The sequence below is a fragment of the Notechis scutatus genome, chromosome 1 (assembly GCF_049901735.1).
Source record: "Notechis scutatus isolate UNSWTSFEM ecotype Mainland chromosome 1, rNotScu1.2, whole genome shotgun sequence".
NCBI classification, from domain to species: Eukaryota; Metazoa; Chordata; class Lepidosauria; order Squamata; family Elapidae; genus Notechis; species Notechis scutatus.
In genome coordinates this window covers 168,809,004-168,832,692 of record NC_142009.1, presented here as the reverse complement: position 1 = coordinate 168,832,692, position 23,689 = coordinate 168,809,004, and the positions used below count along the sequence as shown (strand labels likewise).

General features: G+C 40.3%; 1 protein-coding gene across 1 annotated transcript in view; it reads right to left on the bottom strand.

The window, feature by feature from the left end:
* NDUFS1 (NADH:ubiquinone oxidoreductase core subunit S1) overlaps window positions 1-23,573 on the bottom strand; it is a 55,742-nt gene extending 32,169 nt beyond the window's left edge. Inside the window, exons 1-9 of the mRNA XM_087949484.1 lie at window positions 23,421-23,573; window positions 20,938-21,028; window positions 18,769-18,860; window positions 12,061-12,168; window positions 11,104-11,180; window positions 10,746-10,827; window positions 10,524-10,654; window positions 8,632-8,821; window positions 5,545-5,675 (exon numbers count right to left, since the gene is read on the bottom strand). Coding sequence (XP_087805610.1) covers window positions 5,545-5,675; window positions 8,632-8,821; window positions 10,524-10,654; window positions 10,746-10,827; window positions 11,104-11,180; window positions 12,061-12,168; window positions 18,769-18,860; window positions 20,938-21,001 — 875 coding nt within the window. The 5' untranslated portion in view covers window positions 21,002-21,028; window positions 23,421-23,573. The remainder of the gene's footprint in view (window positions 1-5,544; window positions 5,676-8,631; window positions 8,822-10,523; window positions 10,655-10,745; window positions 10,828-11,103; window positions 11,181-12,060; window positions 12,169-18,768; window positions 18,861-20,937; window positions 21,029-23,420) is intronic.
* Between the last annotated feature and the right edge of the window lie 116 nt (window positions 23,574-23,689).

The window sequence follows — 23,689 nt, the reverse complement described above, 5'->3', positions numbered from 1 at the left end:
TTTACAATTAGGATGGCATACATTTTTCTGAGATGAAAGGTACAAAGCTCACCAGTACTTCCAAAGGCATCATATAAGACAAGCCCTGCTTAAGATATGGATAAAAATCAAACAGAACTATATAGAAACACCGGCATGGCTCTCTACATTAGAAGTGTTAGCGCACCCAAATTTCATTAATTTGGGGAAAGTTTTTACATACAAAGATACACTAAATGAAAATGGGGAACTAAAATCCAGAAAAGAATTAAAAGAAGAAGAGGTACAACTGGAATGGTGGGTATACTTACAAATCCAATCACGCTACAAAAAGGAGAAAAATGAATGGGGTATAGAGAAAGAATTGACAACATTAGATAAATATATTACTAGGAATAGATGAAAAAGCAATCAAGATAACATATAAATACCTATTGGAATATAAAATGGAGGAGGAACAAGTGAAAGAAGTAATGGTAGTATGGGCCAAAAATTTTGATTACAACATTGAATTGGATAAATGGTAAAAGATATGGGAAAGAAATAGAAAGCTAACCCTGGCTACTTCATATAAAGAGAACCTATACAAAATGTTCTATAGGTGGCACCTTCCCCCAATAAGATTGACAAAAATGAGTAAAAATGTGTCACCACAATGCTAGAAATGTAACACATTGCTAGGGACATACTATCACATGTGGCGGTCATGTACAAGAGCACAAGAATTTTGGTGGCAGATAAAGGTACGGTTGGGAGAGATGCTTGGCCAAAAAATAAAGTTTAGACCAGAAGTGTTCCTATTGGGAATTGTAGAAGAAAAATATATTAAATCAACAATATGCTTAATGATACATGTTATAACTGCTGCAAGATTGGTTTATGCTCAAATTTGGAAGATTGGAAATCCCCCCCACCCCCCCACCCCCGAAAGTGAAATAAAAAAAAATTTGGTCTGTGCAGAGATGGACAGACTAACATTAGAGATTAAGATAAGGGTGAGACAGAATATTATGAAGTCTGGAACAAAATGTACAAGTGGTTGGAATCAAGGAAAGGAGGATGGAACATTTAGACTAAAGATAACAAAATATAGTGAATAAAATAATTATAGAAAAAGAATGTGAAAGGAAGTTATGCTGTAAATACGAATATAAAAAGAAATTAATATGTCAATATGTTAATAGCACCAACTTAGTAATGTAAGATAAATAGGAGATCAATTGTAGCATGTGGTTTCATGTTGTAGTATGTATGGCAAAATAATTGCCAGGAAAGTCGTACTGTATTCAATGTCTTTAATGTTTATTCAATAAAATGTTGTATTAAAAACAATATACTTAATATCTTTTATCAATAGTAATAATTGAATAACTTCAGTAATTACTTTGTTCATCCATAGGTAATATCTGTTTTTAAATACATATTTTTTTTAAATAAAAGGGATTAAACGAAGAGTTTAATGCATAACAATACAGGTACTTCTCGACTTACAAGCATTTGTTTAGTGACTGTTCAAAGTCACAAAAGGCACTGAAAAAGTGACTTACAAACATTTTTTACACTTATGACCGTTGCAGCATCTCCGTAGTCACATAATCAAGTTTTGGATGCTTAGCAACTGGCATGTATCGGATGTACCGCAAGTGACATGGTTCAGCGTCCTGAGATCAAGTGATTACTTTTTACGACCTGACAAGCAAAATCAATGTGGAAGCCAAATTCATTGAACAATTGTGTTACTAATTTAAGCACTTCAGTGATTCATTTGAAACTGTGACTAGAAAGGTTATAAAATGGGGGAAACCTCACTTAACTGTTTTGCTTAGAAATGGAAAATTTGGAAACTTCCGGTTTGTCGGCTTCGCAAGCGGCAGGGATTTGCGATACTGTGCGATCCCTGCCGCGCTAGCCGTTTTTGGTGCTCCAACCCGGACGGGTCTGGAGCTAAGGCTGCCCTGTAGGGGTGGCTGAAGACAAGGGGGATCCGGAGTGAGGTTTGGGGGTGCTGCAGACCCCCTTCCCAGCCGGCAGAACCCCCTTTTCCCAAGACGGTGCAGCGGCGGTCTGCAATAGCCGCCACAAAGAAGCTGGCAGCCGGGTAAGAATGCGCAGGAGGAAGTGGAGAAAGCTTTTGAAAAGTGAAAGTTTTTCTTGGTTCCCGGGACTCTAAGATATATTTAACAAAACTCCTGGAAATTATGGCTTTCTGAATGATACCTTCTAGAAGAGAAAATAAGCGGCAATTTGGTGGTGCTGAAAGGAAAGTTTACTCTCCTTCTCTACGGATTTAATAAGTGGATATTAAGAAACCTATTTTTTTTTTAGGTAAAAACTGGCTTTAAGTGGTAAGTGAGAAGGGAGAGGACTAAAAAAAAAATATTTGTATGCTAAGACTGTTGGAGGAGATGCCTTAAGGATTTGAAGACTGAAATATATTGCAATAAGACTTTAAGAAACAGATTTGGACTTTCTTTTTTTCTGTTTTGATACTACCCCAGGAAGAGAAAGTGAGAACTTTGCCTTGGCTTGGACTGATTGATAACTTTGGGACTGTTTTATTTTTTTTTGAAATATCTTGGTTGTTGTAAGAAGAAAGAAGGGGAAAAGAAAAGATTTATAATGGCTTTTTCTGTTGAGGAACTGAGAAAAGAATATGAGCAAACAAAAAAAATGGTAAAGATGGTCTGAAAGAAGCCTTCCTTTTCTTAGAAATGGCGCTTGCTAACTATCAACAAACATTACAACAGATGAAGACAGCAGAAGAAGAAGAAGGAGAGGAAGAAGCCATCTTTAATGAATCTCAGAATTTAACCAAGAAAGAAGGAAGAGGGAAAGGAAGAAATGGAAAATTTGGGTTCAATTGTGGTCATAAATTGAGGATTACCTATACAACAAGCAGAGTACTGTTTATGTACTTTTCAAAAGAGGAAAATGAACTTTTCTATGTATTCTCATGTCTATATCTATATTAATAAATAAAGCTTACTTTTAAAAAACTGGCTCCAAAATCCAAGTAGAGGCCTATAAAGTTAACTGGCATTGTAAAGAAAGCTTTCAATTAGGAAGTGGAAGACTTGCCTCGATGAAGAAAATAAAAAGGAACATAAACTCTGACAAAAGAAATGCAAAGAGACAAAAAGTGAGGCCACATAATAATAATGAGGAATTTTTATCAAAATTCTGAATACAGGTAATAAAAGATTCTTCAAATATGTCAGAAGCAGGAATCTAGCCAGGGAAGCTATTGGCCACATGGATGAAAAAGGAATCTTTTGCTAAGTGGAGATCAAGAAATGGCAGAGAATCTGAAATAATTCTTTGCTTCTGCTTTCATAGGAGAAAAATATGGCAAGATCCCTTCATGATCTCCTGTTTTCAGGAAGGGGATCAGCTGAACTGAGCTCAATAGTGATGAATAAAGAAGTGCTAAAAGCCTGAACATCAATCAATTACCAGGGCCTTATGGCATCTACCCAAGGGTTATTAAGAAATTTAAAAGTTGAAGCTGGGGATCATCTAACTACAATATGCAACATGTCTTCTATGATTGGCCTCTGTTGAGGGCTGGAAGATGGCCAATGTAATTCCAATTTTTAAGAATGGCTCATAGGGGGACTAGGAAATTACAGGCCTCTCAGCTTCACATTTGTTTAGGGAAAAATATTGGAAGCAGCTATTAATGATCAAATTTAGCAAACAGGATTATGACAAATAGTTTTTCTTCTTTTAAAATATTTTCAAGTTTTTCAATAGAATTAAAAACAGTACAAAGCTTGAATTAAAGCAGAATAAAAAGTAATAAAGTAAAAAGGGGAAGGGAAGGGAAGGAAAACAAAAAGTACTAAAGAAGCAGCTTCCAATCTTCTAAACAGTTGTTATAGATATTTTATACTTTATCCTCTTTCTGATCTTACATCATAATTTCCTTCTTTTCATAAACTATCCTTTCAATTTTCAAACCCATAAATCACAAGTTCATTTTCCTCTTTTTTCAGCAAAAATCCATAAAGGGTTTCCATTCACTAATATATATAGTTATTGAACTCCCTTTCTAAACAAATAATTTTACCATCTCTCCTATTTTGTTATCTTCACTTACACTTTTTATTCATCTATAGTCAAAATGCCAGCATCTATCCAACAGTATCTATCTATCTATCTATCTATCTATCTATCTATCTATCTATCTATCTATCTATCTATCTATCTATCTATCTACCGTGTTTCTCATATAATAAGGCCGGGTCTTATTTTTTTTGGAGCCCCGAAAAAATGGCTAGGCCGACTTTTCGGGGGTGACTTAATTCTCCCCCCCTTGCATCTTTGGGCTGGCGGCGACGGCTTGGATGTTGACCTCGGCATTGGTGGGGCACTTCGTATCGGGGTCAACGCAGGCAGCACCATATCCGGGTGTGCAACAAAAGTATTTCCTAACGGCAAGCCCCCCCACCATTCCCCCCCCATTTCGCATGTTTTAATATAGGCCTTAATTTGGGGGGAGGGGCTTAATTTCATTTCATGCCTATAAAACATGGTGGGACTTCCTATTGGGGGAGGCCGTATTGTTGGAGAAACAGGGTATCTATCTATCTATCTATCTATCTATCCACACACACACACACACATCTATAAAAGGAAAATACCGCTCATGCATCATCATGAAACCTCCAGAACCGTAAAGCCTATAAACTTGAAATTTGGCACGTATGTTCTTCTTGGCTTCTAGATGCTCGCTAAGAAAAGATTTTTTGAGCTGACCATCAGATCATTAGTATTTCTTATTATTATTAACATGCTCTGATGCTAAGGAGTTAGATGTTCTACTCCCCCTTCCCACCTGAAAAGAACTCTGTTCCAACTGCCACTTGGATGTGGGTGTGGGCAGTGCGTGACTCATCTAGCCTGCAGACTGGGAGTTCAGACATTCTACTCCGACTCCCCACCTGAAAAACACTCTGATGCTAAGGAGTTAGACATTCTACACCCCCTCCCCACCTGAAAGAGAGAGAAGGGGATAACATAGGAGAGGCTTCTGTGGGGGAAGCCTGAGGGGGAGAAGGAGATAGGAGAAATCAATGGGGCCAGCCTGAGGGAGAGAAGGGGGATAGGAGAGGAGAGGCTTCTGTGGAGCAAGCCTGAGGGAAGGAGAAGGGAAGAGGAAAGGCCCATTGTAACTACTCATAAATGTTCAAGCTTTAACTGTCAATTTATCAAGCCCAATCACATAGTTCCGTAGCGAAGCACGGGTATCCAACCAACTAGTAAGTAATAAAGCACCACAAAAAGATAATCTTAATTTTTTTCAACTTAAAAATTGTTTTAAACATTTTACAAACAACCTTATTGACCACAGCCAACTTCAAATAATTTCAATGAAACAGCTATGCATTATTTTGATTAATAACATCTTTATGATCTGGATTATAGAATTTTTATACTATTTCCATGCACCCCAGAAAGTATCGTTTAAGAAATAGTTCTAAAACCCATTCGAACTTCTAGCACATACTATAACAAATAAAAATATATACATTTTATGAGATGATAGTGAATTATAAAATATACCTTGTTTTATCAGAGATCCATTCCTCATTGATATCTTCATGTAATCTTGGCAAAATTCTCATCACTTCTCCAGTTCGTGTGCTTATCACAATATTACTTCCTACTGCATCAAGAACATCAATAGACTCTGTCTTCCTAAAAGAAAGCACACAAACTAGTTGAGTAATTGCATTATCAGTTTTTAATAATAGATCTTAAATCATATGCTACTATGTTTGCAACAACCGTGGTCATGGATCAGCAATATTGTCCATGCCTACCCTTGTTTTTCCCGAGAAACTAAGAGTCAGAAATGGGAACTATTCAAGACATAGGCACAAGGCTACCCTTTGTTTCATTACTGTCTCAATTCTCCTTTCTTTCTCCCCTCTCTTTCTTCTGGGCTGTATCCTACGAAAATAATAAGTGATGAATGTTTTGCTTCCAAGAAGGCTCATCTAGTATAACAGTAATATTACCGTGTTTCTCCAACAATACGGCCTCCACCAATAGGAAGCCCCAGCATGATTTATTGGCATAAAATCAAATTAAGCCCCTCCCCCCAAATTAAGGCCCATATTAAACATGCGAAATGGGGGGGGGGAATGGCGGGGGGCTTGCCGTTTGGAAGTACTTTGTTGCATGCCCGGATATGGTGCTGCCTGCGTTGGTGGAGCACTTCATATCGGGAGACCTTCCGCCACCGTTAATTTCCCTTCTCCCTTGCTGCCGTAGCGTTACAGCAACGCCGCTGCGTTTGGCGCAGCCACGTGCAGCCAGTCAGGGCTCCTCCCTGCAACCGGAGCCCTGAGGAGACATTTGCTTCAGGCGCTCCTGTGGCCGCCTTCCCTTTGCCTTCGATGGTAAAGTGAATTATTTTAAAACCTCCGCTCATCCTATCAGGGCCGTGCGAGCTGAGCAGAGCCGGGAAAGCGAGCCGCGGGTGTTTCCTGGTTCTGCCCAGCCCGTACGGCTCTGCCGCGGCCCTGGCGGGATGAGCGGAGGTTTTTAAATAATTCACTTTGCCTTCGAAGGCAAGGGAAGGCGGCCACAGGAGCGCCTGAAGCCAAGTATACCAACAACAAAAGGCAAATCCTCAAGGTGGGCTGGAGGGAGGTGGCTACGTGCCCGCCGGGCTGCTTCAATGCAAGGTCCTGACTTGCAGCATCCTGCCGTTGCCGCCGCGTTCTCCCTCTCCGACTGCAAAACTCGTGTGCTTCGCCAAAGCTCCGAGCGAAGCGAGCTCTTTCATACATAGAGAGAGAGGGAAAGACGCCGGCGTGCTCGAGAGGCTGGCTCTTTTCTCTAGCCGGGGCTGACAGGAAGTGCCTCCAGGGCCGTGGCAGGCAAGCGCGGGTGTTTCCTGGTTCTCCCCCAGCGCGCGGCTCTGCCATGGCCCTGGCGGGATGAGCGGAGGGCCCGGCGGGAGGCACTCATTGCCTTGGTGACATTTCGGGTGCCTCCGCCGCCTCCTCGCCCATCGCAGGTGGCGGTGGCGGCGGCAAGCGGCGGCGCTTCGCTGAGGGAAAAGAAGACAGCGCAGCCACCTTGCTTGCTTTCCCACCTGCCCGCCCCAGATGGCCTCAGGAGCGGCGGCAGTGGCAGCAGGCGCGCACACTCCTGCCGGCGAAGGGAGGAGAGGCGAGGAAAGAGAAGGGAGTGCGGCAGCAGCGGCTGTCACAGTATCGTCTCATAGCGGGGCAAGGCTGGCAAGCTGAGGTGGCCGCACCAGAGAGCGTCACTGCCGACCCTGTCGTGAGGATAAAGGAGCGGGATAGAGATTCAGTCAGAATCGGCTAGAGAAAAGGGGTCGGCAGCTCCTGAGGCCATCTGGGGCGGGCAGGTGGGAAAGCAAGCAAGGTGGCTGCGCTGTCTTCTTTTCCCTCAGCGAGCGCCGCCGCTTGCCGCCGCCACCTGCGATGGGCGAGGAGGCGGCGGAGGCACCCAAATGTCACCAAGGCAACGAGTGCCTCCCCGCCGGCCCTCCGCTCATCCCGCCAGGGCCGTGGCAGAGCCGCGCGCGCTGGGGAGAACCAGGAAACACCCGCGGCTTGCCTGCCACGGCCCTGGAGGCACTTCCTGTCAGCCCCGCTAGAGAAAAGAGCCAGCCTCTCGGAGCACGCCGGCGTCTTTCCTCTCTCTCTATGTATGAAAAGCTCGCCTCGCTCGGAGCGTTTGGCGAAGCACACGCAGTTTTGCAGTCGGAGAGGGAGGAGGCGGCGGCGAAAGGACGCGGCGGCAACGGCAGGATGCTGCAAGTCAGGACCTTACATTGAAGCAGCCCGGGGGCACGTAGCCACCTCCCTCCAGCCCACCTTGAGGATTTGCCTTTGTTGTTGGTATACTTGCTTAGGCGCTCCTGTGCGCTTCCCTTGCCTTAGAAGGTAAAGTGAATTATTTTAAAAACCTCCGCTCATCCCGCCAGGGGCGGCAGAGCCGTACGGGCTGGGCAGAACCAGGAAACACCCGCGGCTCGCTTTCCCGGCTCTGCTCAGCTCGCACGGCCCTGATAGGATGAGCGGAGGTTTTAAAATAATTCACTTTACCTCGAAGGCAAAGGGAAGGCGCCACAGGAGCGCCTGAGCAAGTGTCTCCTCAGGGCTCCGGTTGCAGGGAGGAGCCCTGACTGGCTGCACGTGGCTGCGCCAAACGCAGCGGCGTTGCTGTAACGCTACGGCAGCAAGGGAGAAGGGAAATTAACGGTGGCGGAAGGTCTCCCGAACATCCAAGCTGTCGCCGCCCGCCCACCCGAGGATGCAAGGGGGGAAATTAAGTCACCCCGAAAAGACGCCCCAGCCGCTTTTTCGGGGTCAAAAAATAAGGCCCGGCCTTATTATGTGAGAAACACGGTATTAATGTCATCACATACCAGATATTGTTCTCAAAGAACTAATATTATATAAATTCTTCCAATTTAACCGATGTTGCTTTTCTCTGTTTTTAAAAAAACCTCCCAATATAATCCCTACTCCATAAGAAATTGTTCTGTATTAGCTAATTTTTATTGGGATTTTTGCAATATTCAAAGAGGTTACAGGTTATCCAGCATTTAATAAAAGACAGACACTATAAAATGTAATATAATCTTTCAAATATCAGCAAAGATACATGCCTTGTTTCCCAAGGTCGAGCAGTAAAAGCATAAGGCTTGGATGTAAGGGCACCCACTGGACAAATATCAATCACGTTGCCTGATAATTCAGACATAAACATTTTTTCAATATAAGTGCCAACTTGCATCTCATTTCCTCTTCCTGTGGTTCCCAAATCATCAACTCCTGCAATTTCACTTGCAAATCTGGTAAAGACAAGCATAAACATATAAGGCACAGAAGGTTACCACACATCAGTACCAACTGATTGGATAGCTAGAAAAAGTTCACATTTCTACATACATTCATACTCTGCTTACATCCAATCAGAGCCACTATAATGTGCTCTTTGTTCAGAAGCTTCAATTAGTATGAAATGTATGAATTTAACTGCTTTCCAAAAACTAAGCAACCCACATAACATCATTTCTATACTAGCTGTATTGATAATGCTAGGTTTCTAGGCCTAGTTCATAGTGCTAGTTGTGCAGAGGCTGAAGTCCACACAAGTAGGAACTCTCCAGACTTTATAGCAAGTCTACTATGCAGAAGCAGATTATCAGTCAGGCTCTTCATATGTAAATGAAGATCAAAGCTTGTGAAGGAAATGAAGGAAAACTTCAATAATGGGATTCTTCCTCTTCTGTCAAATTTTCTGCACACTATTCAACGTGAATCTATTCTTAGAATCTGAGATGTAAAATAGAAAACATACTTTTTTTGTACAATGAAACAATTTTCTCATTGTTTTCTATGGCTACGACATTTGAAGTTCTTCAAATTTTATTTTGACAAACACGTAACACTTCAATTACTTTAAGTGTTGTTTTGTCAAAATGGAGCTTATCTGAAGTATAGATGGGAAGTTCCAGATGAGTGTTTGGTTTCAACACTGCATTTCACTGTGAAGATCATAAATGTGAGGATTGGTCACAAAGTTATTTTCATCATTGTGGTAACTGCGAACCATCACTAATCTAAGCAATTGCTAAATGGGACTTCTGTATTTTATTATCATCACATAAGATGTTTTTTTAGCTAGGAGACAAGCTGCAAAATATGTATGTGTGTAAAAAATTAAAGTATATTCATTGAATAGCATTAATATGATTTAACAGTTTACGTATTTAATCATTTCTCTTTTGCCATAGTAAAAATTACTGTCCTGGTAGCAACCTCTGCAGATGCCCTAAAACTGCTTCCAAAGCCTTTGGCTGTAGTAGCAGTCTGCAAACCTCTTTTCAGCATTCTATTCACAGCTACTAGTGCTGCAGCCTTCCCTGAAAATGAGCAGAGCTAAACTTTTAAAAAACATTTGCATTTTGGCATGTTTTAAAAATACAATGTGTATTTTTAAGCCTAGCATCCTTTTAAAATCCTGAATTTCCCTAAACACGGAAGCATCTTCTTTCTTATTTGGGGAGGAATTAAGGGTTAGAAAGTCATGATGTTTAAACTTACACATTAAAAAAAATCCCTTAACTTTCAGAGCTGTTCCTAGTCCAGGGCCTGCTATATACAACTCTTTTTTTTCTGTACAATTGGCATTTGATTAATAACCATACAATCAATAGTCCTAGGTAACAATGCAATATGTTATAAGGACATATGAGTCAATAAACTTTTCAAGTGCTACTTGCACTTAATGTTATATCATTGTCGGCCAATGGTTCTAATAAGAATCATAATCATAACTGAATATAAAAAAGGATCAGAAACCTCACTATTCATCTGAACAAATGATGAATATTATCTTCTTAGTCAGATCCGACTTTCCTGAAAACAAGTCTACTTATGCATTTGAATGTCTGTGCCTGGTAAAACACTGTTATAATGTTATTGCATACTGATTAGGTTTCCCCTAAATCAGAAAACATATTATAATCTGTTAGTGCACACAGCAGTTACCTAATGCAGCGAGTACATTGTATACACCGGGTCATGATAGTTTTTACAAGAGGACCAATATTCTTGTCTTCAACTGCACGCTTGCTTTCCAGAAATCTGCTTCTATCGCTGCCAAACATCATTGACTGATCCTAAAGAGAAATAACAAAAGCAAACCAACTCATGTGGCTGAAAAACAGTTTTCTTCAAATAGTATTTTGAAAATATCCTAGGGAATAATACCTGAAGGTCGCATTCCCCTCCTTGATCACAAATGGGACAGTCCAATGGATGGTTAGCCAACAAGAACTCCATTACACCTTCTCTGTTGTAGATCCATGTTTAAAAACAAAAATAATTTCAATATGATAGTTAATACTAAAACACTGGAAAATTATACGAAACACAATTCAATGTATTTACTATTGCTAACAACAGTATATTGCCTTCCTCTTAAAAATTGAATTTCCTTTTTTAATGGAGAATGAAAAAAATGGGAAAAATCCAATTCTCTGAAATTATTCTAATATATTAAGAATATACAAGGACAGCCCTTCCATGTAAGCAAGCAGAGAAGAACTTGCAGTAAGAGGTAGCTTACCTTGCTTTCCTGGACTTCTCAGAATTTGTCAGAATGTTCCAACCCTTCATGACTGGCATGGCACAAGAAGCAACCGGCTGCAACCATTACAAGGTTATTTCACTAATGTATCTGTGAACATACTGTATATGCTTACACAATGTAATAATTTAACATACTGTGCTTTTCGGCCAATATTCTGTATAACTCCACTACCAGATTTTAATATTGTTGAACATTCTGGTCACCCACTCTTCAAAAAAATTTTGTAAAGCCTCAAGAGCTTTAAAAATAGTAACCAAAATATTGAAGGAATCTGGTATATTTCCTTTCTGACCAAAAAAATAAAAAATGCAGCAAGAAAAATAATTTTAGTTGAAGAAAGAATACCAGAATAAAGTAGGAAGGACTTTATTAAATATTATCAAATATTAAAGTCAAAGATATGAAGCCAGGTCTATCAGTGGTTATACAATTAACCAAACTGTCACATCAAAAGGCAAAATGCAGGAAAAGCAGGAACAACAAAAGCAGTGATAGCAATGGCTTTTTTGTGTTATCGCCTTTCTAAAATCATCTGATTTTGGTCAGTAAGAAGTAATGCCAGGGGAACATACAACACCCTATCTGCAAGTAAGGAAAGAGGGAATTCAAAGCTTTGCTACTAGCTGTTAATTCTAATCATACAATTACATGAAAAATTTTGGTATTCTGCATACCTTGTAATCCTATTGAGAATCATTCTTTACATGGGAACTAGGTTTTCTCAATCATAATAATAAATTAAAGACCCATTACAACTTTTGAAATAATTTAAGCAAAAGTAGGATTAATTTTTTGTGAATACATTCCAGAAAAACTCAACGTTTAACATAATACCAGAAAGCAATTGCTAGTGACAGATATATCAAAAATTCTATACCTCAAACTTTTGAACACATCAATTTCAAGAAAATATACATATATTTATATAAATACCTTGGGGGCTTTCTCTATCTCCACAAGACACATCCTGCAATTTCCAGCCACAGACAGTCTGTCATGATAGCAAAAGCGAGGAATTTGCATTCCAACCTTTTCACAGGCCTAGAGATGAAACAAAATGAGAGAATGTCAAGGTGTACGTTATATTTGTATGTTTTTCTACAAAAAACAACATTCCTAAATGTAGTTTTTTTTCTTAGCTTTCATTTTTTCAGTTGGCTTGCAATAATATAATCAATCTTCTATCAAAATAACAGAAAAAGTTTCAGCAGACACTCTAAACTTTAGAATGTACCTTCCAGACCAGAGTAGGCTTTTAAACTGCTGTTCTCATACTAGAAGTTTATAATATCAAATAATTGTCAAATGCAAAGTGAAGATTATGCAAAAAGACAGAAGAAATAGTACATCATATACTTAACTTGTGTAAGATTACAGCAAACTAATTACAAACAATAACATAACACAATTGTCAAATGATTCACTGGAACATCTGTCAAAATTATCATGTGCCAATAATGAAAAATTGGGAAATACTGAGTTGAAAAAGCAGTTGAAAATGAGCAAGTTAAAATACAGTGAGACTTCTGTATATAAACTAATAAAGTCTCAGCTCATATCCTACAGTTTAATTGTGGTTGAAAAGAAAGAGTGGATAATTCATGTAGCAATACCAGGAGATGGTAGAATAGAATCAAACAATAGGAGAAGATCACAAAGTATCAAGATTGGAAAACTTAAGTTGAACTATTACAGCAAAACTGACCATGATGGTCCCGCTTTAAAAATCTTCATTTTAACAAACTTTCCATCACCTTTTGTCAACTGCACATATACTACACTGACACATTACAACCTAGGTTCTTGAGAAGAATCAATGAATATAAAAGCCAATACCATCTGAAGAATTGGCAGATGTGATTTATTTCTCTCTCTCTCTCTCTCTCTCTCTCTCTCTCTCTCTCCCCACACACACACACACAGGGTGTCAGGGAAGCTACTAGAATTTTCTTGACTGTCTTTTCTATCACATTGTTTTTTCAGTACTAAAAGTTCTATACAATACACAGAAACAAAAATGTGTTGAAGATGATAGCATTGTGTTAACACCTAAGTTCATTCAAAATGTCAGACTATAAAATAAATGCTCAACCAGTGTGTGTGTGTGTGTGTGTTTGGTTACAATTAAATAAGTTTGCTGCTTGGCATTATTGTGAAGAAAACTACACGACTGTATAGATTAGGTCACCAGATTGCTTGGCTTGACTCAAAGGAGAGGTTTTTTTTTTTTTTTGCTCTCTTCCCTCTATTCTCACCTAAGTTCAGAGAAGAGATGTAACTGTGGATAGCACTGTATCAGCCATGGAAGAAACTGCTTTATCTCTATTGCTATATTAAAGCAATTGTGCTTATTTGTAGAAGTGACAAAACAAAAATAAAAACTAAAGATGAAGAACGATTAAAAATAAAATTTGCAAGAAGTTTAGAGGAAGAATATTATATGGGACAAAAAAAGAGAAACTAATATGTTAAAAATAAAATGCAATAGCAACTCAGCTCATATGTTAATTGAATGTTTAATGCAATAGATTTATTTTTGAATCTCAAAAACCTCAAAATATATGCAGAAAAGAGTCATTACTACTTCCATTCATAGATATATACATGAAAAATATTGAAGTCAAAGTTAATTTACCAACCTTTTTTACTCTATATTGAGAAATACATTTTTGCATAATATGCCTATCAGTTTAAAAATTACAAAACATTTTTCACTATAAAATTAATTTTATTCTCTCATACAAGTTACAGTTTAAATGATGTGCCAATTCACATGCACATTAAATCATAAATCATAATTTATAAATCACCCAACATGGTAAAACAGAACCAAGAACTCACTTATGTTAGCACAATGTGTAAATCCAGCAACATCAAACTATTGTTTGAATCACAAGGACCAAGCTTTAAAGCAATAGATATTCTTTCCTATGTGCCTTCCAATAATTATACCATATATTATGTTTCATTAATATTAAAGCTACACAGTGGTTTGGAATAATCAAATGGCTTAAATAAAAACCTCTTTGAAATATGCTTGGGAAATATTGGCTGATGATCTAAAGTTATTATAAACAAGCATATTTACTTTGTACTAAATTATCTATCCAATTAACATAAGTTTATTGAAAGACCAGAGGGTAGCACAAAAATAATTGTGCAGTATCGAGTAATTTTTCCCAGTAGATTAATACAGATTAATCACTTATGCAGAGATACTCCTAAACGATGCTAAGAGGAAATAAGTAAATAAAAACAACCAATTCCAGATTTATAGTACCATCTGTTAGGATGTTAGGAGCCCCACATCTTTCTTTTAAAAGCCTATAGTTTTTCAAGGTAATTACAGTAAAATAACACTTAACATTTGCCTAGGTATAGTTATTTCCTGAAAATGGAACAATTTAGAGAAAGAAAAAAGGTATTTCCTTGATATTATGTACTTAGTTTTCATTTAAAAATAATTTTAGTTTTCTCCTAGTAAGAAACGTAAGATGTGAAAGGTGTAGAATACAAGCTTATCTAAAATCTTTTAAAGTTATGGAATATTTGAAAGACAGAGACCACTTAAGAGAAAAAGGCAAGAACTGTCAATGTTGGAAGTTAAGCAGGTAGGGACTACAATATCTCATTGGAAAGTTGGGAAATGTCCTGAAAAAGGCAACTCTTCTGTACTGTTGGCAAAATACCATTTCCATATTGTGCTATTAACAACAACAAAAAATGAAATAAATGCGGGATATCCATGACATCAAGAACCAACCTCAGCTTGAAGTTTTAATTTTAATCTATTTTAATAAAATGGATCACTATAAAAGAACATTAATTTCAACTGAATCAGTAACTTTCATCCTACACTAACTTGAAACAAGATAGTTCTATGGACAATGCAAAATAACTTACTAATTGTTACATAAGCACAACCTGTACTTGAAATGAGCTGATTGCTACAAGTAATTTTGTTTTCAGCTTCTATCATATAACCTGGCCTTGGTGCTTCCAACACAAGTGCAAAACAAAATAATTTATAAACATGTTCTATAACAAAGGATTTCAGCTGGGTGTGTCATAAACTGAATATCAACAGAACAAAAGTAAATGATACTATTTGAAAGAAATAGTGGGACAACATTTTCACTTCTCCAATACATTTCATCAGCAATCTGAAGCTGGTGATCCTCGAGCAAAGAGATAACAAGTTCTAATATAATGATGAAATACCTGAACTGAAATTTACTCGGAGGTACATTATTTTTACCAGGAAAGATTCCTGAATGGAAAAAGGCCGAGACCCCTGTTGAAGTTTACAAAGGTCCTGGCAGCCTTAGCGACGTATCTCAGGAGCAGGCCAGTTGTCTGTAATGTTACTTAGATGACATTTTGATACAATCCTCGTCTCACCAGCAGGCAGAGATAGATCCGCGAACCACACTCCAGGTCCTTCGGGACCATGGCTTCTCAGTCAATCTGGGCAAAAGCCACCTGACACCGACCACTCATCTACTGCACCTGGGTGCCATAATTGACACGGTGACAGGTGAGGTTTTCCTCTCGCCAGAGCACCAGGTCAGTATCAGGGACTTGTCAAATCGAATTCGGACTCTCAAATGAGTGCCCCTGACCCAGTTATCACAGCTTCTGGGCAAAATGATTTCCTGAATTGCAATAGTCCCTTGGGCTCGCCTCCACGCCAGGACTTTGCAATGGTTTTTGCTCCCACATCAGAGATCTGGCAGGAGCAATTCCAATGCTAAGGTCTTAGTCCCGCTGAAGGTTCTTCAATCGCTCCACTGGTGGATTTCTAGGAACATCACCAGAGGCTTCCTTTTCAGAGAGCACCGGCGATTGACAATTACCACCAACATCAGCCTTTTCAGCTGGGGGACTCATCAGTCCTTGGTAGCACAGGGTTACTGGTCACGGGCGGACCTAACACACATCATCAATTGACTAGAACTCAGGGTAGCACATCTGGCCCTCCGCAAGTTCCAGAACAAGATCCGGGGACAAAATGTCCTCCTCCGGATGGACAATGTGGCTACCAAGGCCCACATAAATCGGCAGGGGGAATACATTCCAAATCCCTCATAACGGAGGCAGAATGGCTTTGCCGTTGGGCAGAGAGGCATTTTCACTCCATCAAGGCGAAGCATATTTCAGGACAGACCAATGTCCAAGCAGATTGGTTGAGCAGGGCCACTGTTGACCATTCCGAGTGGCGCCTGCACCCAAGCCTCTTTCAGGAGATGTCAGATCAGTTCGGCCAGCCGATCCTCGACCTCTTTGCCTCGCTGTTAAATAACTGCCGAGATTCTATTTGAGGTTCCCGGCTGTCTTTGGCCCTGGGGTCTCCTCTATGCCTTCCCTTTCTCTAATACCCAAGGTAATCAGGAAGTTGTTAGAGGAGAAGGCAGAAATTCTGCTTCTGACTCCGTAGTGGCAGAGATGCTCATGGTTTGTGAACCTCGTCAACTTCTCGATTTCCAATCCCTGGAGAATTCCGTCGGACAGGGTCTTCCTCAGCCAGGGCCCCATACAACATCCGGAGCCGCAGTGGCTCCACCTGGCCATCAGGCACCTGACTGGAGGCTTCTAAAAGGTGAGGAATTCTCCAACAATACTATCCAGGCTGCTAAACATCCGTCCACAAACCGCATCTATAATGCAATTTGGAAGAACTTCTGCAAGTGGTGTGACAGGACTAAAATAGACCCCACCTCACATCAGTGGCAAACATACTGGACTTTCTCCAGGAAGGGTTGGACAAGGGGCTGTCTCCGAATATGCTTCATAGGCAGGTGGCGGCCCTAGCTTCAGTCCTCTCCTGTAGGGATCTAGATCAGGGGTCTTCAACCTTAGCAACTTTAAGACTTGTGGACTTCAACTCCCAGAATTCCTCAGCCAGCAAAGCAAAGCTGGCTGAGGAATTCTGGGAATTGAAGTCCACAAGTCTTAAAGTTGCCAAGGTTGGAGACCCCTGATCTAGAGTGTCCCACACATCATCCGAAAGTACGCAGTTTCCTCCAAGGGGCCACTATTTTAAAACCTCCAGTGGTCCATCAATACCCCACCTGGGACCTAAACAAGGTTCTCAAGGCACTTACAAAACACCGTTTGAACCCTTGAGAACTACCAGCCTCCACCTCCTACAAGGTGGCAATAACCTCGGCAAGGAGGATATCGGAGCTGGCTGCCCTGTCAATAAGAGAGAATCTATACTGACAGGGTGGTTCTCCATTTAGACTCGGCTTTCATCCCCAAAGTCAATTCCTCCTCCCATCGTGCGCAGGAGTTACTTCTCCCTAACTTCTGCCCAAGGCCGGCTGACACCTTAGAGAGACAATGGCACTCCTTAGACTTACAAAGGACCCTCCGTATTTATATCAACAGAACTGCTCCCAACAGGAAGATGGAGGCCCTCTTTGTCTCGTTCCAACCATCCACACTGGGGAAAATAGTCACAGCGTTGACGGTGGGTAGATGGATTCGGGCAACAATTGCAAAGACGTATGAACTGCAGACCTTACTGGTGCCCAGAGGAATCACGGCATGCTCCATCACGAGTCTGGACACATCAGCAGCTTGGGCTACACAAGCCTCCAAAGAAGAAATTTGTAGAACAGTGACGTGGTCATCACCGTCGCCCTTTATAAGGCATTACAGACTGGATGCTTTTGCCTCGGCAGAGGCTGCCTTTGGCAGGCTTGTCCTGCAGAGAATTCATACGGTGACGGAGACTCCAAACCAGACGGAGACCCTTCTGTAGGACACGCCAGCTTGGCTATATCCCTGGCCTGGATGCTCAGAACAGCACATTGGAGAAGGGGCATTGGTTCTTACCTGACACTTCCATTCTTTGGGTGCTGTGATGAGCATCCAGCCCACCCAGATGACCGTCTGGCTCTGGGTCTCATCCTGGTCAAGAACTGAAATAGCAATGATGAATTGAACAATGAATGGTGTAACCTACCACTTCAACTTCGCCAAAACTGGGGACAAGTGTCAAGAAGGCAGGTCCTCAGAACTTTTCTCAGCCTATCAAACAGCAAGACGGAAGCAATCCGTATTGAAGTTCCTATCAGTTTGCTTTTAAAGAAAATATATTGCACTTCTTTTAAATTGTTTCAATTGCTTGTAAACAGTTTTGGAAGGACTGTCATCCTAAAATATGTAATTGTAATAAATAACATTATAATATAAATAATTGTAATTAAATAATTAAAAATCTATTTCACAGAGACAAAAGGTTCTTATCATGTTACATGTGTTAATCAATTGAGCAATTCAAAAGTATTTATTATGCTCAACCGTTGTAAAACATGATCTATAAGTAATTATCTCCTTACAAAGTTGCCCACTATAGTGTACCATGGATGCTGCACAAGCATGAACAGAATGAACTAACAATCTGAGGCTGCCAGAACTACTCCAAGGTAAAAAAAACATTGTAGACTTTCCTGACTATGTACATCAAACATTTTCTTAAAAACTATTTCATTCACCTGAAGAGGTGAACTGTAATACACCAAAGTTTGGTGTCACAAATCTTGGTACGGGTTGTGTGTGCAACATTTAAAAGAATGGAAAATAAAACAACACAAATATTTACATGGGGTTAGGCACGGCATAAATTTTTTCTACCTGAAGTACTGTGGTTCCTGGAGGCACCAAAACAGAATGACCATCAACAAAAACTTCTATCAGGTTGCTAGCTGCTGTAGAAGTGGTACGCGCTTGAATAAAACAGAATTAGATAATTATTTAATGCAATAAGTCATAATCAATTTCTTTTTTCAAATATTATTATGTAGTATTTATTTTATTTCAATACATTTATGTGGCCATCCATTTCAAAAGCAGTAACTCTAAGTGACTAACCATTTTTTAAAGTCACAATAGCTTTAAAACTCTGAAATATTAGCACAATTAGTGCCAGTTAGATCTCAGTGTTAGGAGAATAGTACACCAGAGGGCAGATACTATAATAGAAAACGCCTACTTTGGGAGCTTCACTAGACAACAGTCCCTGATTGATGGGACCCAGAGTATGCCCCTCCTGCCTGATTTAATGGGATGAGTAGAGATGATGGTTGTAAAATATCTCAGGTATCTTGTCCCACACCTACCTGGGCTTTATAGGTAATAATCAGTACTCTTAACTCACCCAGAAGCAAATTGAGACCCAGTGCAGTTCACAAATATGTGACATGGGCATAATGAGATATACTCATAATTGCCTGTGCTGCCACATTCTAGACCAATTAAATTTCCAGATGATTTTCAAAGTCATTCCTGTGTATTGTGTGTTACAGTAATGTTCTCAGGAAGCGACCAAGTTATAAGTGATTGTAAGCACTGTCTCCTGATTTAGAAAATATTGGCACACAATTTGTAACTGCAAAAACCTCCTGGACATGCCACTGTTCCAAAATTAAAGCTGGAAAATCACTAGATCCAGGGGACCCTAAAACCTAGAGCTACTCAGTCTTTCTAGGGTTGAATTAAAACATGTTTCTCTCCACCCAGGCTTTATAGCTTCAAGACATTGAGATCCTATAGTTTCCATACACTCCAGCATTATCACTTGGTTGATCCAGGGCAGAGATGTATAGCTGGGTATTATCATTATCACATCTGGTTACCTCTGAGCAATGCTCCTGAAAGCCATCTATAGAGAGAAGGCAGACAACCTTGATAAAGATTAATGAGCTCAAAGTGACAAGGGGAAAAAAATTCTTAAGGCCACAACAGACGGATAGCTGGTCTACATGAGACTAACACCAACAGAGTATCTTGTATAACCATAGCTACTCCATCACACTTGCTCTGGGATCTTGGCTGATGCTACACTCAAAATCCAGATATGCACATTTCCAAGAGACTCTCAGTAATACATGTCAAGTCAGACCTCTCATCAACCTATTATACAAAATTTATACAAAATGAAAGGGATAAAATCACTACTCTTATAATTATGAAAAATAGTAGCTTGAAAACCATTGCAACAATATCAGCTGGTTTCAATATTCTTAATGTTTCAAAAATAGCTATAAGCTGGTAGTATTTCATATGACAAAGGACTAGATCTAACATCTTAAACAAATAAATAAGCATGAATGTCCAGATCAAGAATGAATCAAGTAGTATGTCCAAACTGAGAAATTGAATGTATGTCTACAAACCAAAGTACACTAAGCCAGGCTTTTGAGAATGTACATCATCACTTCAAGGAGCAACATTTGTAATTGAATCCTAACACTAGAGTGCTGTGGTGAACTGAGGGTTGCCAAATTGAAGAAAGGAAGCAACAATTACTTTTTGGAATCAGTGATTCTATCAATAATATAACCCATGAAAAAATATGACATTAGCAAACTCAATAATGAAAATTAACATGGAGAATCGTCATACAGAGGTGTCAAACTCAAGACCGGGGGCTGGATCCAGCTGGCAGGGTGCTTAGATCTGGCCCACAGAGCTGCTCTGGAAATAGTGAAGGACCGGTCCGCAGAGCACTGCTAGCAGAAGGCTGCAGGAGGCTGTCACAGTTGAAAACAGGGCCCGGGGGACATGAGCTCCATTTTCGCTGGCAGAGGGCTGCAGGAGGCTGTCGTGGCTGAAAACAGAACTTAGGAGTCTGTTTTCACTGGCAAAGTGCTTGGGCCAACACAGATGCCCCTGACACAAGTGATGTCAACCTGGCCATGCCCACCCTGGCCATGCCCACCCCAGCCCCGAGGTCAAACACATCCCTGATGTGGCCCTCAACGAAATTGAGTCTGACACCCCTGGAATAGAAAGTCAACTTACCGCATCCTGTAGTAGTCCGGGTAACACCAACAAGGGTCTTATGGATAGCAGGGAGTCGCAGCATAGTGCTGATTTTTTTTTTAGCAAAGCCCTATAAGAGGAAGTTCAAGCAATAGCTTTATAATTTTAAATTGTGAGAACCTAAGATTAATTCAGATTTATAATGGTAATTTTAATTTAATACCATGGAACAGATACGGGGATATATACAGATAGTTCTCAGTTTATGACCTTTCTTGGCACAGTTGTTAAATAAACCACTGCAGTTGATAAATTAGTAACACACTTGTTAAGTGAACCTGGCTTCCCCATTGACTTTGCTTGTCAGAAGGTCGAAAAAGGTGACCACATGACCCTGGAAGACTGCAACCATTATAAATGAGTCAGCTGCCAAGCGTGTTACCGCAACAGTCATAATTGTGAAAAACAGTCACCTAGAGTTCATAGGACATGGTGTGTCATTTCTGACACTTGCCACAAGTTTATAAATCAGTCTTCTCTCTGAATCCCATGAGTATGCTCACCAAGACAATCCAATAATGTACAGAAAGATCATACCATGATTTATTGTCAAAGCTCTTACAACCCAGAAACTCCCTGGTGTATTATAGCAATAGCACTTAGACTTATATACCACTTCACAGTGCTTTACAGCCCTCTCTAAGCAGTTTACAGAGTCAGCATATTGGCCCCAACAATTCTGGGTCCTCATTTTACCCACCTCAGAAGGATGGAAGGCTGAGTCAACCTTGAGCCTGGTGAGATTTGAACTGCCAAATTGCAGGCAGCTGGCAGTCAGCAGAAGTAGCCTGCACTCTAATCACTGCGCCATTGTGGCTCATTATCTATAAACAAACCATTTAACAGAGAGTATCTGGTGCAACATCAGAGTAATATTTGAGGTAAATCATTACAGGAATAAAAAGCCTGTCTTTACCACTGCTTATTCTATTTACTCTAAAGAAGAATAAAATGCAAAGTTCCCAAAAGTATGCATGCATACAAAGATTTATTAACCTGCTTTAATGAGGAAAGTACACTGCAATTTTTGAACCAACAAACAATGCAATAGTTCAAACTCCTTAGCAGAACTGAGTACAGTATCTTCACTTTTATGGAAAACAATTGCCCATTTTCTTTTTCAATTCCATATTAATAAGCAAATAAAAATGAAAACCTCCCAAGTCAGATTGAACTCCTGATGCACATATCTGTGTTGCTTTCTTGGCAGTGGGTTACTGCTGCTTTAGTGCCTGTTCCCTACTATGATATTCAAAAGCAAAGTTATCTCTTTGATAAACCTATTTTAAAATAAAATATCCCTTTCCAAGCATGTCAAGAAATCTGGATGAATAAAGTCCAGGCTGAGAAAATACAGTACACAAATAATGTTGAATAGTTAGCTGTAATCTTTTTATACAGCTTATAGCATCCACTGTACTTCACTCATCACAAGTCGTTTTAAGTCTTTTCACACAAGGTATTGTGTGAGCATATGTAGGTAAAATACACTACAAGCCAAACAATGATTTTAAGATTGCAATGCCCTCTAGATTACAATCAATTTATAGACTGCAGCTCAACCTTTTATATAGATGAGAAGATTTGATGTTTTGAAATCGTCAGTTGTTCTGAAACTAAGCCAAAAATCTTAAATCCAAATTTCTATTCAGAGATATATTTTTCGTCTACAACCATGCCCTATGAATTCCTAAATTTTAAGAATCAGGAATTTGTGAGCTCAAGTCAAGAGAAGGCATCCAGATTTTTAACAAGTGGGTGGAACTGAGTATTTACGGTAATTGATTTTGTTTACAACTTTTATAAAATACAAGGAAATTTAAGCGTGTTGTTACCCAAATCTAATTAAACATACGCACAAACGCTACCAAGATCGCACGGTGACTCTCGCACGAGCTGGTTCAAATAGCTAAAAAAACAGTACGGTAACATTTCGGGGGAGAGGGGGGGCTTCAATGGAAACCTTAAAGCTAGATTGCGGAATATGTATGTTTTTTTTAAAGATAAACTGATAGTCTTGCACTAACCACGCGTAATGAATTAACACGGAATCAGACGGAGCTCCTGTGATTGAACTGCACTTGTAAATCCCCGCGACCGCTCCGTCCTTTCTAACCCTCTGGTTCCTGAGCGCTCCTTGCCACTTGATGATAACACTTCATAACGCGCTTAGGGACCCGGTTTGCACCGAACACTCCCTAAAGGGGCCACGGCGTTTACACACCAATGAAGGAGGAGACTCACGCAGGTGAGAGGAAGAATGGAGTTCTCCACTGGCAGAGGGAGGAGGGGGGCAAAAAGAAAACAAAGCAAGCCCGGAGGACTTGGGGTGGTCAACCTCGGTCAAGGGCGTCCCCGCCAAGCCCCTCCCGCTTCCTCCTTTTCAGCGCCAGGAAGAAGTCCTTCTTCAGGGACTGCCTTCTCGCTCGACCAACCCACCCGCCACCTTTTTCCCTTGTTACCTCCGCGGCCGGGGGAGGCTCCTCGACCTTAAAACTGAAGTCCCCTCTAACGCTGTCTCCAGTAAAATAATGGCGGTGCCGTCGGCAATTTTCGCGAGGCGCTCGGTAATTTCCGGCCGCCCGGAAACACCGCCCGGAAAACGCGCGCGACTTTCTCTAGAGGGCAGAGAGGAAAAACGAGGGGCTTGCGCGGCGGAAGGATACCTACTTCTATGAAGTGCGTGCGGAAGGATCCGTTGTAGTCTATATAAGCACAGCATAAATGAGAC